Source organism: Chiloscyllium plagiosum, unplaced genomic scaffold (assembly GCF_037043375.1).
Source record: "Chiloscyllium plagiosum isolate Xiang-an unplaced genomic scaffold, Cpla_swu_hap1 HiC_scaffold_5, whole genome shotgun sequence".
In the NCBI taxonomy this organism is placed as follows: Eukaryota; Metazoa; Chordata; class Chondrichthyes; order Orectolobiformes; family Hemiscylliidae; genus Chiloscyllium; species Chiloscyllium plagiosum.
Genome location: NW_028270143.1, coordinates 13,922,725 through 13,937,893, shown reverse-complemented (window position 1 = coordinate 13,937,893; position 15,169 = coordinate 13,922,725). Strand labels below are relative to the sequence as shown.

At 40.9% G+C, this 15,169-nt stretch overlaps 1 protein-coding gene across 1 annotated transcript in view; it reads left to right on the top strand.

The window, feature by feature from the left end:
- Positions 1-2,976: 2,976 nt before the first annotated feature.
- srd5a1 (steroid-5-alpha-reductase, alpha polypeptide 1 (3-oxo-5 alpha-steroid delta 4-dehydrogenase alpha 1)) overlaps positions 2,977-15,169 on the top strand; it is a 31,328-nt gene continuing 19,135 nt past the window's right edge. The window contains exon 1 of the mRNA XM_043689629.2: positions 2,977-3,394. Within this exon, the coding sequence (XP_043545564.2) occupies positions 3,078-3,394 (317 nt within the window). The 5' untranslated portion in view covers positions 2,977-3,077. The remainder of the gene's footprint in view (positions 3,395-15,169) is intronic.

Genomic DNA, 15,169 nt, shown 5'->3' with positions numbered 1-15,169 from the left:
CCAGCGGACTGTTGGAGCATGACCCAAGCAGCCGATTCCAGACAGCACCGGAGTTGATTCTCTGCTTTCTCCGAGCAGCACTGGACCTGTATCCGCGAGGGGGTCTCCTGCCTGAGCTTTTGCCTGTGAGCCGGGAGGCATTGTGGTCGGAGTTCCCGAAATCAGAACGGGGTATGGAGCAGTAGGCATCTTTCACAGTGGTGTAGCAGTGGCCAAAAATGTTCGGGCTCCTAATGGGGCAGGTAATGTTCTGGTGGTACTTCTGAAGGCAACACCTTGATTAGATTGGATTGATTGAAATCATCAGTCACAATAAACAGGGCCTCGGGGTGTTCCATCTCCAGGGTGTTAGTGGTAGAGTACAGCACATCCAGAGCTTCCTCAACCTTTACTTGTGGCGGTATGTACACAGCATTTAGAAATTAAGAGTTAATGTCATTGAGGAAGGTATCCTTAACCTTCCTTCAGCCTTCTTTGACCTGGTCTAGCCAACATGTGACTCCAGACCCTCAGCAATGTGATAGACATTTAACTGCCATCTGGCATCCACATCTTATAAATGAAAGGACAAACCCCATTAAAATCTACAAAATAAATGAAAGAATAGGCAGAGTCGATGGAGACACGTTGTTTCCCTTGGTTGGTGAGCTTAGAATCATGGGATGCAAATTGCAAATAACAGAGGTGCCATTTAGCAATGAGGCAAAGAGATTTTTTTTTAACCCAGATGTTTGTAATTCTTTGGAACTCTTTACCTCTGAAGCTTTAGACTATGAGTTAGTTATCAGTAGAGATTGTTAGATTTCTGATTTCCAGTGGCATAAAGGGCTATGGGGATAGAGTGGGCAAAAGTAGTTGAAGTGGTTGATCAGCCATGATCATATTAATTAACACAGCAGGCTTGATAGATTACATGGACTCCTCCATTTTCTATGTTTCTTGGTTTAATTTATTTGTCTCATTCCCATAAGGACTTTAACAGACGTGCCATGAATAGTTAAGGATATGCACTCATGATCATGGCACATCTGTTAAAGTTCTAACTGACTAACCTTGACTCGTTTGCTGTAATCCTTTTAACTCAGGCGCTTTACACTGTGAGATAGACAAAGGGATCAAGAGTGAGGGAAGGTCTAACATAATTCTGTTGAAACGTTATCAAGAAACTCCTTATCGGAAGTAGTTTTGATGTTCCTTGTTACATTTGGCTTTGACTGTTGATTAACTCCAGGGCAATCATATACGCTTTTTGCATAAGGCAGCCAGTTTTGCTTACATAGCTTTAACTCCTTCTGCTCCCAGGCCCAGAGCTTTGAATTCCTGTGCAGCAGTTTGCCCCCTGTTCCTTAACAGTTGATTTCAGACAGAGACATTGCTGCTTCTTTCAACATTCTTTTAACAAAGCAGTTTCATTGGAGGGTTAAACAGTGGTCCGGTTCCAAACTAATATGGCCATTTGCAGCTGGCCATGCAGTTCCTGGCCTGTTACCCATTGCAGTTTGAAGATTATCATGTTTTATCAGAACTAATTCCATTTTTAGCTGCAGCATTTGCTGACGCTAACAGCAAAACATGATAATAAGATATATCCAAGTACACAAAATAATGTCAAGATGTGTAATAGTACCAACCCAAGTGGTCATTACATCTTTCTCCCCAGTTCCAGATATCATTCCATCAAGTATTATCCTGAATATTTTTAATATCCATTTCAATTCTCTGACTATTCTACTGAATCTTAGCATGTACAAACTGCGCTTTTCTCAAAATTCCTTTTATTTCTTCCAAAGGTTCCCTTTGCACGACATTATGAACTTCATATTTTTGGCAAAGAAACATAACTATTTGTCTAGCATAGTCAGCGTAGCATGAGGCACCAATGCCCCAGATAATGTGCTAATAATAATGCTGAGTAGAGTAAATCAGTCAGCAACACATGCCCATTAAATGCAGAAATCAGAAAGTTGTTCTCTTGATATGCTTCTTCATGGACTTTAATAAACCAGGATCTCGCCAATGGATACAGCATTAAAATCCATGTTCAGTTTTTAGTTATGGTGTAATCAGCAGATGCCAAACACATAGGTCAGAAAGATGGAACAAGTTGTGCTTGACATCCAAACAGGCCTCTGCACACTTGTTACCTGATTCTGCCATATACCACACCACTCAGTCCTCTATAAGTTACTTCGCAGAGACAATGGCACAGTTGATCATACTATTCTCCTTTGAAACATTGTTAGGCTGGATGGGACTTTTTTTTTACCCTGGTTTAGAATTCTACCGTTCTGGTTAGAGATAGAGATTCGCCCTTACTGACTTCACTTCCTGTTTCCACTCCTTTGAAGTACCTTGGAGTGTGTTACTACACCGAAAGTGCCTCTTAAACACAAGTTGTTGCAAGATGTATTTGTCAACCTTTTGTGTTGGTGATGAAAAATATCTTTTAGTAAACCTGTTCAGCTGTTTTGAACCATCACCTGGTGTTGTGTGTGATTTTTAAACTTTGTCTACCCCAGTCTAACACCGGCAGTTCCACATCAGGTGTGTAATGAGCTTTGACAAAGGGTCAGTTAGACTCGAAACGTCAGCTCTTTTCTCTCCTTACAGATGCTGCCAGGCCTGCTGAGATTTTCCAGCATTTTCTCTTTTGGTGTAATGACACACGTCTGGAGCAGCCCTTCTGGTCCAGAGGTGTGTCACAATAGCCCTATGTTGGGGATCATAACATTACCACGAGCATTTCATTCATGGTTAAGTATTCTCAGGGAGCAATGCTGCAATGAGCAAGAGGGGGAAGTTCCTGTTCGGGCTATTTTCTTAAAAGTGGCTGGGAACACGGCTCTGCTCTCATTCGCTGCTGCTGGATTTTACAGTCCTCTTGCGAATTAACGTCACATTCTCGCTAAGGAACGCCGTTTCAAGATTGGTTAATATCAAGTCAGTCACAAGCTCTCTTAAAGCCTTCTCTCATCAGGAACGCAGTGACAATATTTAACCCGCCTTCACCATTGTTGAAATTTCTGGGTCGCCTTCTGTGTAGAGAAGGTCCTGCCAATTAGCAGCAATTCTTCATTATGCTCTGGCGGTCACTGTCCCGGTTAGTTTTGGGTGTGGATAATGACAGTGAATTTTTGCTGAAGTCGCTGTCCTGGCTCATGGTCTTGCTGGGAGGTGTCATATTCGTGCTCTCGAAGTTCGTCGATTTGCCGTACGGGAGGTACGCTTGCAGCAAGTTCGGTTTTCCAGTCAACGTGAAGGTTGCTTGGTTCATCCAGGAGCTGCCGTCTCTGACAGTGCCACTCTACCTGATGTGTTTCAGCACTGACATTAAACCTTTGTCGCTCCCCAATCGCTTGCTTCTGGGAATGTTCATCGGCCACTACGTCCACCGGTAGGAGCTGCAGGCTTCACAGCCCACCTATCTCTCTGAAAACTGGCGGGCCACTAGTATTTTAGGGTTGCATTAAGATGCAAAGTCGTGCTTATCCCCCCCCCAGCAAAGTCTGGTTTACTGATCTCGTGGCTTTTTCGACCTTACCGTGACTCAAGGAGACCCTCTGGTGCTCAAAACAATAATCAAGTTGGTTCATTCATCACAAGACAGCAATTGATTATTCACCACTTTTTAATTTTGCATGCAGCAAAAATTAACGCATAAAACGAAATACTATAAACTTGCTGTTTTAAAAAAAAGTTTAAAAACAGAAATTGCTGGAAAAAAAAACTTGGAGTGTCTGTGGAGAGAAACCGAGTTTACGTTTCTTCAGAACTCCAAACTGTTTCTGATTTTCAGCATCGTCAGTTCTATGAGGGCTTTTTTTGTCCCAACATGCACAAGGTGGGCTAAATGCTCATCTTCTGTGGTGTAACGATTCTCTGATTTTGTTGCTATTGTGATTTTGCACAATTGGTCATTGAGTATATTTTAAGACAAGTAGGTTCTTGATGGTTAAGGGGACCAAAGGTTACAGGGTGAAAGTGGGAGAATGGGATTAAAAAACTTTTCAGTCATGGTTGAATGGTGGAGCAGTATTAATGGGCTAAATGGTCTGATTTCTTCTGGTGTTTCTTCATGGGCTTAATTGTAGAACCAGTTTATCGGGGTCAGTGCAGTTGCACAGCACGACTGAGGAATTTGTTCTGTCACTAAAACCCTTGTTATGTTTGAATCAGTGATGCATGACTTTCCAAGGATCTTTACATTGAGACTAACCTCATCAAAGTGGAAATTCATCAATTGAAGTGATTTCAGAAGATTTCTATTTTAACGATGCAGTTTGGGGAAATTTCTGGCAGTTTTGTAGTTGGAATAATAACAAATCCTGCCAGTTTCACTGTCATAACAACATCATAGAGATGTACAGCATAAAAACAGACCTTTAGGTCCAACCTGTCCATGCTGACCAGATATCCCAACCCAATTGAGTCCTGCCAGCATCTGGCCCACATCCCTCCAAACCCTTCCTATTCATATACCCATCCAGATGCCTTTTAAATGTTACAATTGTACATAAATTCAATTCATTAACAGCAATGTGTAGTGCAATGACTCCTGGCTCATTGGTGGAAAAATATTGGTGAGTTTAATATGTAGATTGTTTAAAGTATTAAAAAGATACAGCAAGTTTGAAAGAACGTGCAAGTCACCGTTCACCATGAATGAGTGGTTGATTTTTCACTGTTGCTGATTAATGGTTGCCTCTTCACTATTCAAATATGCCCAAACTGAAAATGATTTGATTTAATGTGGGTCTTTTCATTCCTGAGGAGCTTGATATCGACATAGGTGGTCAAAAAACTTGCAATTCATGTTGTCACTGTTTTGTATTTGGGTGATTGTACTGATGGAGGGAAATGGGTTGGAGGACTTCTTCAGATGTGTCATCTCTGTTCTCTGCCTAACCATGTTGGATATTGTGAATCTTTCTTATAGATCATCCTTGAAACATGCCGAACCAGACTTCATGCTTTTTTCCACAAAGTCTGGTTTTCTGCAGTGTGTTCTCAAGAGAACTTTGCAATGCAGAACGTTTGGAAGTGTCTTTATTATTTGCACTGAGTTTGTTTTTCCTCCATCAAATGGGTTGGGAGAGGATTAGGCCATTAGACCCACCAATTCATTAAGTTCATGGCTAATCCAGCTACAGGTTTACTTTCACTTTCTTGCATAATCCCCAATAATCTTTACCTCCCTTGTTGGTGAAGATTCTATCACCCTCGACTTGTAAAATTATTCAATGTTCCTGCCTCCACTGTTGCTCTCTGGGAGAGAGTTCACTGACTAAGGACCATGTGGGAAAAGAAGAATTATCATTTCCATGTTAAATGGGGATTTCCCCCTATTTTATACTGTATTCCCTTGTGGTCTCTCCATTAATTGGAAACATTCTTTGAGCATCCACCTGTTAAATTTCTTCAAGATTTTTTTTCATTCTTGTAAACTCCAAATTGATTTAGATCAAACATATCCAACCTTTCCTCATAGGATAACCTCTTCTCCGAGGAATCAGTGGAGTAAACCTTCTTTAAACTACCTAAAATGCAATAAGGCCTTTTCTTAAATAAGGAAGCCATAATTGTATGCAGTACACTTCATGCCTACCAATGCCCTGTACAACTGTAGTAAAACATCTCTAATTGTTGTGGTTCTGTTCGCCGAGCTGGGAATTTGTGTTGCAGACGTTTCGTCCCCTGTATAGGTGACATCCTCCGTGCTTGAGCCTCCCATGAAGCGCTTCTGTGATCTTTTCTCCGGCATTTGTAGTGGTTTGAATCTGTTGCTTCCGGTTGTCAGTTCCAGCTGTCTATTGCAGTGGCCGGTATATTGGGTCCAGGTCGATGTGCTTATTGATTTAATCTGTGATGAGTGCCAGGCCTCTAGGAATTCCCTGGCTGTTCTCTGTTTGGCTTGTCCTATAATAGTAGTGTTGTCCCAGTCGAACTCGTGTTGCTTGTCACCTGCGTGTGTGGCTACTAAGGATAGCTGGTCGTGTCGTTTCGTGGCTAGTTGGTGTTCATGGATACTGATCGTTAGCTGTCTTCCTGTTTGTCCTATGTAGTGTTTTGTGCAGTCCTTGCATGGGATTTTGTACACTACATTGGTTTTGCTCATGCTGGGTATTGGGTCCTTCGTTCTGGTGAGTTGTTGTCTTAGGGTGGCTGTTGGTTTGTGTGCTGTTATGAGTCCTAGTGGTCGCAGTAGTCTGGCTGTCAGTTCAGAAATGCTCTTGATGTATGGTAGTGTGGCTAGTCCTTTGGGTTGTGGCACGTCCTCATTCCGTTGTCTTTCCCTTAGGCATCTGTTGATGAAATTGCTCGGGTATCCGTTTTTGGCAAATACTTTGTAGAGGTGTTCTTCTTCCTCTTTTTGCAGTTCTGGTGTGCTGCAGTGTGTTGTGGCCCTTTTGAACAGTGTCTTGATGCAACTTATTTTGTGTGTGTTGGGGTGGTTGCTTTTGTAGTTCAGGACTTGGTCTGTATGTGTGGCTTTCCTGTATACCTTTGTGGTGAATTCTCTGTTCGGTGTTCTCTGTACCATCATGTCTAGGAATGGGAGTTGGTTGTCCTTTTCTTGCTCTCTAGTGAATCGGATTCCTGTGAGTGTGGCGTTGATGATAAACCTGCCATCTTTTTTTCCTGCTATCAAATTCTCATGAAGGACATTAGGTCTCTTTGCAAACATTTCAGACCTTTTTTGATGTAGCAGACCTAGGGTTCTGTGCCATTCAGTAGGTAATGGTTTGGTATAGTTTGTTTTTTAATCTTCAGCTTAATGTCATGCTGCTTCTAAACATGATCGTGGAGTGGGATGTAGGTGGTCTGTTTTCTGGATGTGTGCACTAGTATTTTCATCAACAGTAATATTCCTACAATACATGCTGCCAAGGTATGAGGTGCTTTCTACAACTGACACTGGTGTCCTCTGATTTGTCTGGTGCTTTACAGCTTGTGCCTGGTACAGTTAGCAATAGGTTGGCTTCAGAGATGTTGTTTTGCAGCAGAAAACTTTAGCAACCCTCAGGAATTCATTTGCTATTATGTGAACATCTTCCTTTGCATGGTGATAGGCCACAGCCATCCGTATACAGAGGTTGTCTGACTGCTGCCTCTGTAACTAGTGCCAAAAGTTGCCTTGCTGCTATCTTCACACGAATAGTAGATCACTGTTAATTTTGTCATGAGTGTCACGACATTGCTAAATTCTCACTGTACTACAAGTTATTCTTGCTGTGCATATTTAGTCTATCACTTCACATTGTATAGACTTTTCCCAATGATATGGTTTATCTTCCTGCAACACTACTCAAACTTGGAGACCCAAGTGAACATTTGGAATTGGTGTCTCAATCCTGCAGGTAATAAATTGTTAGACTTTAAATTTATTTCTCTTTCCCCCTCTCTCGTTATTTCTTTTTCTGATTTGTCGCTAATTTACACTATTTCCTTATGCATTTGAACTTCAGTGGTTAAGAAAATGGAACAATGGGGGTCACTAGCACAAGGAATTAAAGTAAGTGTCTTTAGCAACTAATGACACCATTCTGTATTTTACTAGCAGATATTTGTCCCACTCCATTGTTCCCTTTGTCAAAACTATTTGGAAATTACTGTCATCACTTTGTCCCACTGCAGCAAATATTACAGTTAATTAATAGCAAAAAATGGAATTTCGGCGTTCACCCAAAAGAAAAGCTAACATGGAAGTTGCAGGTTCAACCTGAAATGGTGCCTGTCACACTTCGCCAATTTCCTTATTGAAATTATCACTGAATCTGGAATCGCTTAAAAACAGTGGAAAAATTTGCAGCACTGAAGGCGGTCACTCAGCCCTTGTGAATGTGTCATCTGATAGACCTAGACTTAGCTGAAAATGTGTTGCTGGAAAAGCGCAGCAGGTCAGGCAGCATCAAAGAAACAGGAGAATCGACGCTTCGGGCATAAGCCCTTCTTCAGGAAGGGCTTATGCCCGAAACGTTGATTCTCCTGTTCCTTGGATGCTGCCTGACCTGCTGCGCTTTTCCAGCAACACATTTTCAGCTCTGATCTCCAGCATCTGCAGCCCTCACTTTCTCCTCGTAGACCTAGACTTAGTCATACATCATGGAAACGGGTCCTTTGGCCCAACCTGCCCTTGCCACCAGGTTTCCTGACTGAATTAGTCACCTTTCCCTGTATTTGGCATATCTTCCTCTTTAACCGTTCCTATGCATGTAACTGTCCAATGTCTTTTTAAATGTTATAATTGCACCCACTTCCTCTGGCAGCTCGTTCCATATGCACTGATCAGATCCCTTTTAAATCTTTTTCCCCCCTCTCTTAAATGTATGCCCTCTAGTTTTGGACTCTCCTACACTGGAGAGAAGACCTTGGCTGTTCACTTTATCCACGCCCCTAATGATTTTATCAATATCTATAAGGTCACCCCTCAACCTCCACCCAGGGGGAAACAAATCTCAGCCTGTGCAGCCTCTCCTTGTACTTCCAAACCTTCCAGTGTTAGTCACATCTTTGTCAATCTTTTTTACACTCTCTCTTTCCAGTTTAATAACCCCTATAGCAGGGTGACCAGAATTATTTGCAGTACTCCAAATGTGGCCTTACCACTGTCTTGTACAGCTATAACCTGATGTCCCAACTCTTTTACTCAATGCTCTGACTGATGAAGGCAAGCATGACACCACTTTAAAGGAACAACGTACATGCACCCCTTTTATGTTCTAGCTCTAGATCCTTAGTATTAAATCTAATGAGCGTTTCTGACTCCAGCACCCATTTAAGTGTGAGTTCCAGACTTTCTGCATTTTCTCAGTGGGGAAAGAAAATCACTTGTTAACCCTTCTACCGATTGCTTTAAATATATTCTCCCTGATTATTGACCTCTGCTTACAGATAGAAATCCTCCTCTCATTCCCTCAAACTTATATTTCGCTAATATAAGATTTTTATTCATTTTGTCTCATAACACTTTTTTTAAAGAAAAAAAAAATTGCAATTTTCTCTTTCCTAACCGACATTTTCCAACAAGCTTTTTGGGGGCCTATGATGAATGGCTGAAGTTATCCTTAAATGTGAACTTAGAAGCATAAAAAAAACTATGCACGTTTTAAAGGGAGTTTTTACATTGTAAAAGCTTTTTTGTTAAAGGCACATAGTTTTTCTTTAAAATGTTATGCTTTCATTTTTGCGTCCTAAACATGGTCAGCTCTGGAGAAGATTCTTTTTCTGCCTAGGAATTTATCGAAGAGGAGTTGTTTTTAACTCAACTGAATTAATCAGCTAAGTGGTTGATTTTTATAAAGTTGATGTTGGGGGGTGGTGGATGTTTGCAGCTGAAAAAATGGGAAGATTTCAAAAGCTAGGTAAGAGTCCAGAGACAATATGTTCCTGTGAGGGTGAAGAGCAAGGCTGGTGGTGTAGGGAATCTTGAATGACTAGGAAAATCGTGGTTTTGATCAAGAAAAAGAAGGAAGCATATGTCGGGGAGAGACCGCAGGAATCGAGTGAATTCCCAGAAGAATATAAAGTCAGTCAGTTGGAATTTACTTCAGAGGGAAATCACGAGGGCAAGATGAGGACATGAGATAGTTTTGGGTTTAAGGAGAATCCAAAGGGGTTCCACAAATACATTAAGGACAAAAGTGTATCTCGGGAAAGAATAGAACCCCTCCAGGATTAGCAAGGCTGCCTATGTATGGAACCAAAGGAGATAGGAGCGATACTAAATGAGTATTTTGCATCAGTGGCTACTGTGGAAAAGGATATGGAAGATAGAGAACGTGCAGAATTAAATAGTGACATCTTGAAAAATGTCCATATTACAGAGAAAGTGCTGGATGTTTTAAAAATTCATAAAGGTCGTTAAATCCCCAGGACCTGATCAGGTGTACCCTAGAACTCTGTGGGAAGCTAGGGAAGTGATTGCTGTGCCCCTTGCTGAGATATTTGTATCATTGATAGTCACAGGTGAGGTTCTGGAAGACTGGAGGTTGGCTAACGTGGTGCCACTGTGGTAAGGACAAGCCAGGGATCTATAGACCAGTGAGCCTGATGTTGATGGTGGGCATGTTGGAGGGAATCCTGAGGGACAGGATGTACATGTATTTGGAAAGGCAAGGACTGATTAGGAATAGTTAACATGGCTTTGTGCGTGGGAAATCATGTCTCACAAACTTGACTGAGTTTTTATTTGAAGAAGTAACAGAACGGTGGACGTGATCTCTATGGACTTCAGTAAGGCATTCGACAAGGTTCCCCATGGGATACTGATTAGCAAGGTTAGATCTCATGGCATACAGCGAGAACTAGCCATTTGGATACAGAACTGGCTCAAAGGTGAAGACAGGGTGGTGATGGAAGGTTGCCTTTCAGACTGTAGGCCTGTGACAAGCAGCTGCCACAGGATTGGTGCTGGGTCCACTGCTTTTCTATTTATATAAATAATTTGGATGTGAACATGGGAGGTCTGTATAATAAGTTTGCAGATGACTCTAAATTTATAGATATAGTGGTCAGTAGGAGGAGTATTCCTCCGATTACAATGGGATCTTGACCAGATAGGCCAATGGGCTGAGGAGTGGCAGATGGAGTTTAATTCAGATAAATGCAAGGTGCTGCTTTTTGGAAAAGCAAATCTTAGCAGGACTTGTACACTAATGGTAAGGTCCTGGGGAGTGTTGCTGAACAAAGAGACCTTGGCGTGCAGGTTCATCATTCATTCAAAGTAGAGTCACAGGTGGACAGGATAGTGAAGGCATTCAGTATGCTTATATTTATTGATCAGAGTTTTGAATCTGAGTTGGGAGAACATGTTACAGCTGTAGAGGACATTGGTTAGGCCACTTTTGGAACACTGCATGAAATTCTGGTTCCCTGCTGTAGGAAGAATGTGTATTTATGTAACTTGAAAGGGTGCAGAAAAGACTTACAAGGATGTTGCCAGGGTTGGAGGATTTGAGCTATAGGGAGAAACTGAACAGTCTGGCGCTCTTTTCCCTGAAGTATTGGAGGCTGAGGGGTGACCTTATAGAGGTTTATAAAATCATGAGGGGCATGGATAGCGCAAATAACAGATCCTTTTTGCAGGTGGGGCAGTCCAAACCTATACAGAATAAGTTTTAAGGTGAGAGGGGAAAGATTTAAAAGGGGCAACTTGTTCACACAGAGGGTGGTGTGTGTATGGAATGAGCTGTCAGAGGAAGTAGTGGAGGCTGGTACAATTACAACATTTTAAAAGGCATCTGGATGGGTATATGAAGAGAAAGGGTTTAGAGGGATATGGACAAAATGCTAACTAATGGGACTAGATTAATTTAGAATATTTGGTTTGTATGGATGAGTTGGACAAAAGGGCCAGTTTCCATGCTGGACAGCTCTATGACTCTGTTTTGTACATCTTAATTTTTTTTTGCATTTTAACATAAATTTTGCTTTAGATTATGTATGAGGTGTCATTGAAAGTTCCTTTTCTTTTTTAGGCTTAATGTTATTTAGGGCACATAAGAGGGACAGAGTAAGATGGCTCTGATTTAGAGAAGTGACAACACAGCAGGGTCTGTTGGATAGACAGGTGACTGTCAGGAAAGGTTAGCAGAGAGTTCAAAAGTCTCTGGTGGCTATTAGTCTACCAAATAGGTATTCAGCTTTGATAATGTTCAAGGGGATAGTCTCTCTGTGGCAGTCAGTTATTGGGCACAGGGAAAGATTCTTACGCTAAGCAGCGTTTGACAAAATTTAATAGAACTATGCCCCTGACAGGAGTGATAGTCAGGAGATTGTGGCAGTGAAAGTAAATTTAGGATGGTAAGTTTCTTTCCAGGTGCTAGGATTAAGGACCTTTCTAAGAGTTTCAAGCATTGAGAAGGTGGGAAGTAATGTACACATTGGTAAGAATGACATTTTTGGGTAAAAGATTAAAGCTTCACACAACAAATTTTAAGAGGTTAGATATATTTTTTAAAAACACTTTTTTTAAAAGTAGTAATCTATGGTTTACTCCCAATGCCAAACTTGAATGAGGGAAGGAACAAAAGGATAAAGGAGAGAAATCAATTGCAGAAGAGAGTGTATTGTCCAGGGATTCAGATTTTAGACAATTGGAATCTCTTTTGGGACAGAACAGGATGGGCTTGACCTGAGCTGGAAAGGGACCAAAATCTTAGCAGGAATGTTTGCTAATTCTATCAAGAGAGACTTGATACTTGTTGGTGGAGCAGGCGGGAAGGTGGAGGTATTCTAAGTAGCAAGTAGCAAGATTGATGGGGAAGGTTCTGAATGTGAACAGAGCAAGTCAGAATATGTAGTAATTCTGAAGAACTGAATTGCACTAATTTTGATGCAAGTGGTTTTTCCAGAAAGGCTAATTAACTCTGTACGTTTAAAACATGGGATTGGGATGTCATAGCTATTACAGAAACTTAACTGAGAAATGGACAGAACTGGCAGCTTAGGGATCGGGGAGTCTAGAACTAGAGGGCATAGGTTTAGGTTGAGAGTAGAAAGATATGAGAGTTAAGGGGCAACTTTTTCACACAGAGGGTGGTACGTGTATGGAATGAGTTGCCAGAGGAAGTGGTGGAGGCTGGTACAATTGCAATATTTAAAAGGCACCTGGATGGGTATATGAATAGGAAAGATTAGGAGGGATATGGGCCAGTAACTGGCAGGTGGGCCTAGATTAGGGTGGGATATCTGGTCGGCATGGACTGAAGGGTCTGTTTCCATGCTGTACATCTCTATGACTCTATTAGATGCTATAGGAAGGGTCAGAAAGGATGTAAGTAAGGAGAGGGAGTAGCATTTTTGATTAAATAATACATTACTGCTGTAAGTAGAGGAGATATTTCTGAAAATGAATAGAAGTAAGAAAGGCATGATCACTTTGATGGGATTGTACTATATGCCCACTCCACCTCCAACCTCCCCCCACCCCCCCTCCAAAAAATTGTCAAAGAGAAATTGAGAAACATGTAAGGAGATATAAGATAATAGTGGGGGGTTTTAATTTTCCAAATATTGACTGACTGAGGCTATCATAGTATTAAAGATTTGGATGGAGAAGAATTTGTCAAATGTGTTCAAGAAAATTTTTATCACTATGTGGATGCTCCTACTTGAGAAGGAACAAAACTTGACCTTCTTTTGGGCAATTAGGCAGGGCATGTGACTGAAGTAAAAGTGGGGGAACACTTTGGGTCTCGTAATCATAATTCTATTAGTTTTGAAATCCTTATGGAAAAGGAAAGCCTTTCATCAAAGTTTAAAGTTTTTAATTGGAGTAAGGTAAATTTTCCTTGGAAGAGAAAAGAACTTAGAAAAGTTGATTGGAGTACACTGTTTGCAGGTAACTGGATGTGTGACAAGAGTACAGAGTATTTTGTTCCTGTTAAAATGAAGGGTAGCATGGTAAGATTAAGAAACAAATGAATAAAGATAGAGATCCTAGCCAAGAATAAAAGGGCATCTTATTTTAGATATCGACAACTTGGCTCAGTTGAATCTTTTTTAATCAATATAAAGAGTGTAGGAGCATTCCTAACGAAATCAGGAAGGCAAAGGTGGGATTTGATATAGCATTGGCAGATAAGGCTAAGGATAATCCAAAGAGATTCTACAAATGCATTCAGAGCTATAGCATAAGTAGAGAGAGGGTAGGACCCCTTGAAGATCAGAGGTCATCTTTGTGTTGAACCCCAGTAGATGAGAGAGAGAGAGATCACATGAATGTTTCAGGTCAGTTTTACTGTGGAGGAAGAAATGGAGGCTAGAGAAAGCCGAGAAATGAATTCATGTTTTAACAACATTTCACATTACAGAAGAGGAAGTTTTAGGACATCTTGGAGAATGTACAAGTGGATAGATCTGAGTCATGCTCTGATGTATCCCAGCATGTTGTGGGAAGGAAGGAAGTTGTGACACCCCTCGCAGAGGTTCTTGCATCATCTATAACTATGGGTAAGGTGCCTAATGACTGGAGGGTGGCTGATGTTGTACTTTTGCTTTTCAAAGGTTGTATGGAGAAACCCAGGGAACTATCGACCTGTGAGTCTGACTTCAGTTGTGGGTAAATTGTTGGAATTATAAAAGATTGGATTAATGGACATTTGAAAAAGCAAAAATTGATTAAGGATAGTCAGCATGATTTTGTGAGGAAAATAATGTGTCTCAACCTTGATTTGAGTTTTTTGAGGAGGCTACCAAAAAGGTTGAGGGAAGAGCAGTGGATACTGTTTACTTGAACTTTAGTAAAGCCTTCAAGGTTCCACACGGTAGACAAACTAATAAAGTTAGGTCACATGGGATTCAGAGTGAGCTTGCTGATTGAATATATGATTGGCTTAGCAGCAGTAGACAGAATAATGGTGAAGGGTTTTTTTGTTTGGACTGGAGGCCTGTCACCAGCAATGTTCCACAGGGATCAGTCCTGGGTCCACTTGTCATTTTATGTAAATGATTTGAGATGAGTATATAAAAGGTATGGTTAGTAAGTTTGCAGACCACACCAAAATTGGTGGCATTGTAGACAAAAAAAAGGTTTTCAAATATTACAAAGGGATCTTGATGAAACAGGTCATTGGACTGAAAAATGGCAGATGGAGTTCAATCTGAATAAATGTGAGATATTGCATTTTGGTACAACAAAAGGGTAGGGCTTATACAATTAATAGTAGGACCTTGGGTGGTGTTTTTAGAGCAGAGGGACCTTGGATTCAGGTATATAATTCTTTTGAAGTTTGTGTTGTAGATGGACAAGGTGGTTTAAAAAGATTACAGATAATCTGAAAGTGGTCACATGATTGATTGCAGAAACAGACAAGACTAATCGGGTGGACAGAAAGTGATGGAAGGAATTAAATCCACAAAAGAGCGTTGGACTACATTTTGGAGAGGATAAACGAGCAAAGGAATTACAAATTTAAAATCTAAATTCCTGAGAAGTGAAGAGGAACAGAGAACGTTAAAATCCATGGCCGTAGATCCCTGATGGTAGTAGGGGAGGCACTTAAAGTGTTAAAGTTTACAGATTTTTTTCCCCATATTAATTGTAGTCCAGAGTATAAGAGCATGGAGATTTTACAAATATTGTACAGAATACTCGTTAGATCACAGCTAGATTATGTGTACAGTTTTGCTCACAGTATTATAGGCAGGACATGATCAATTGAGAGGT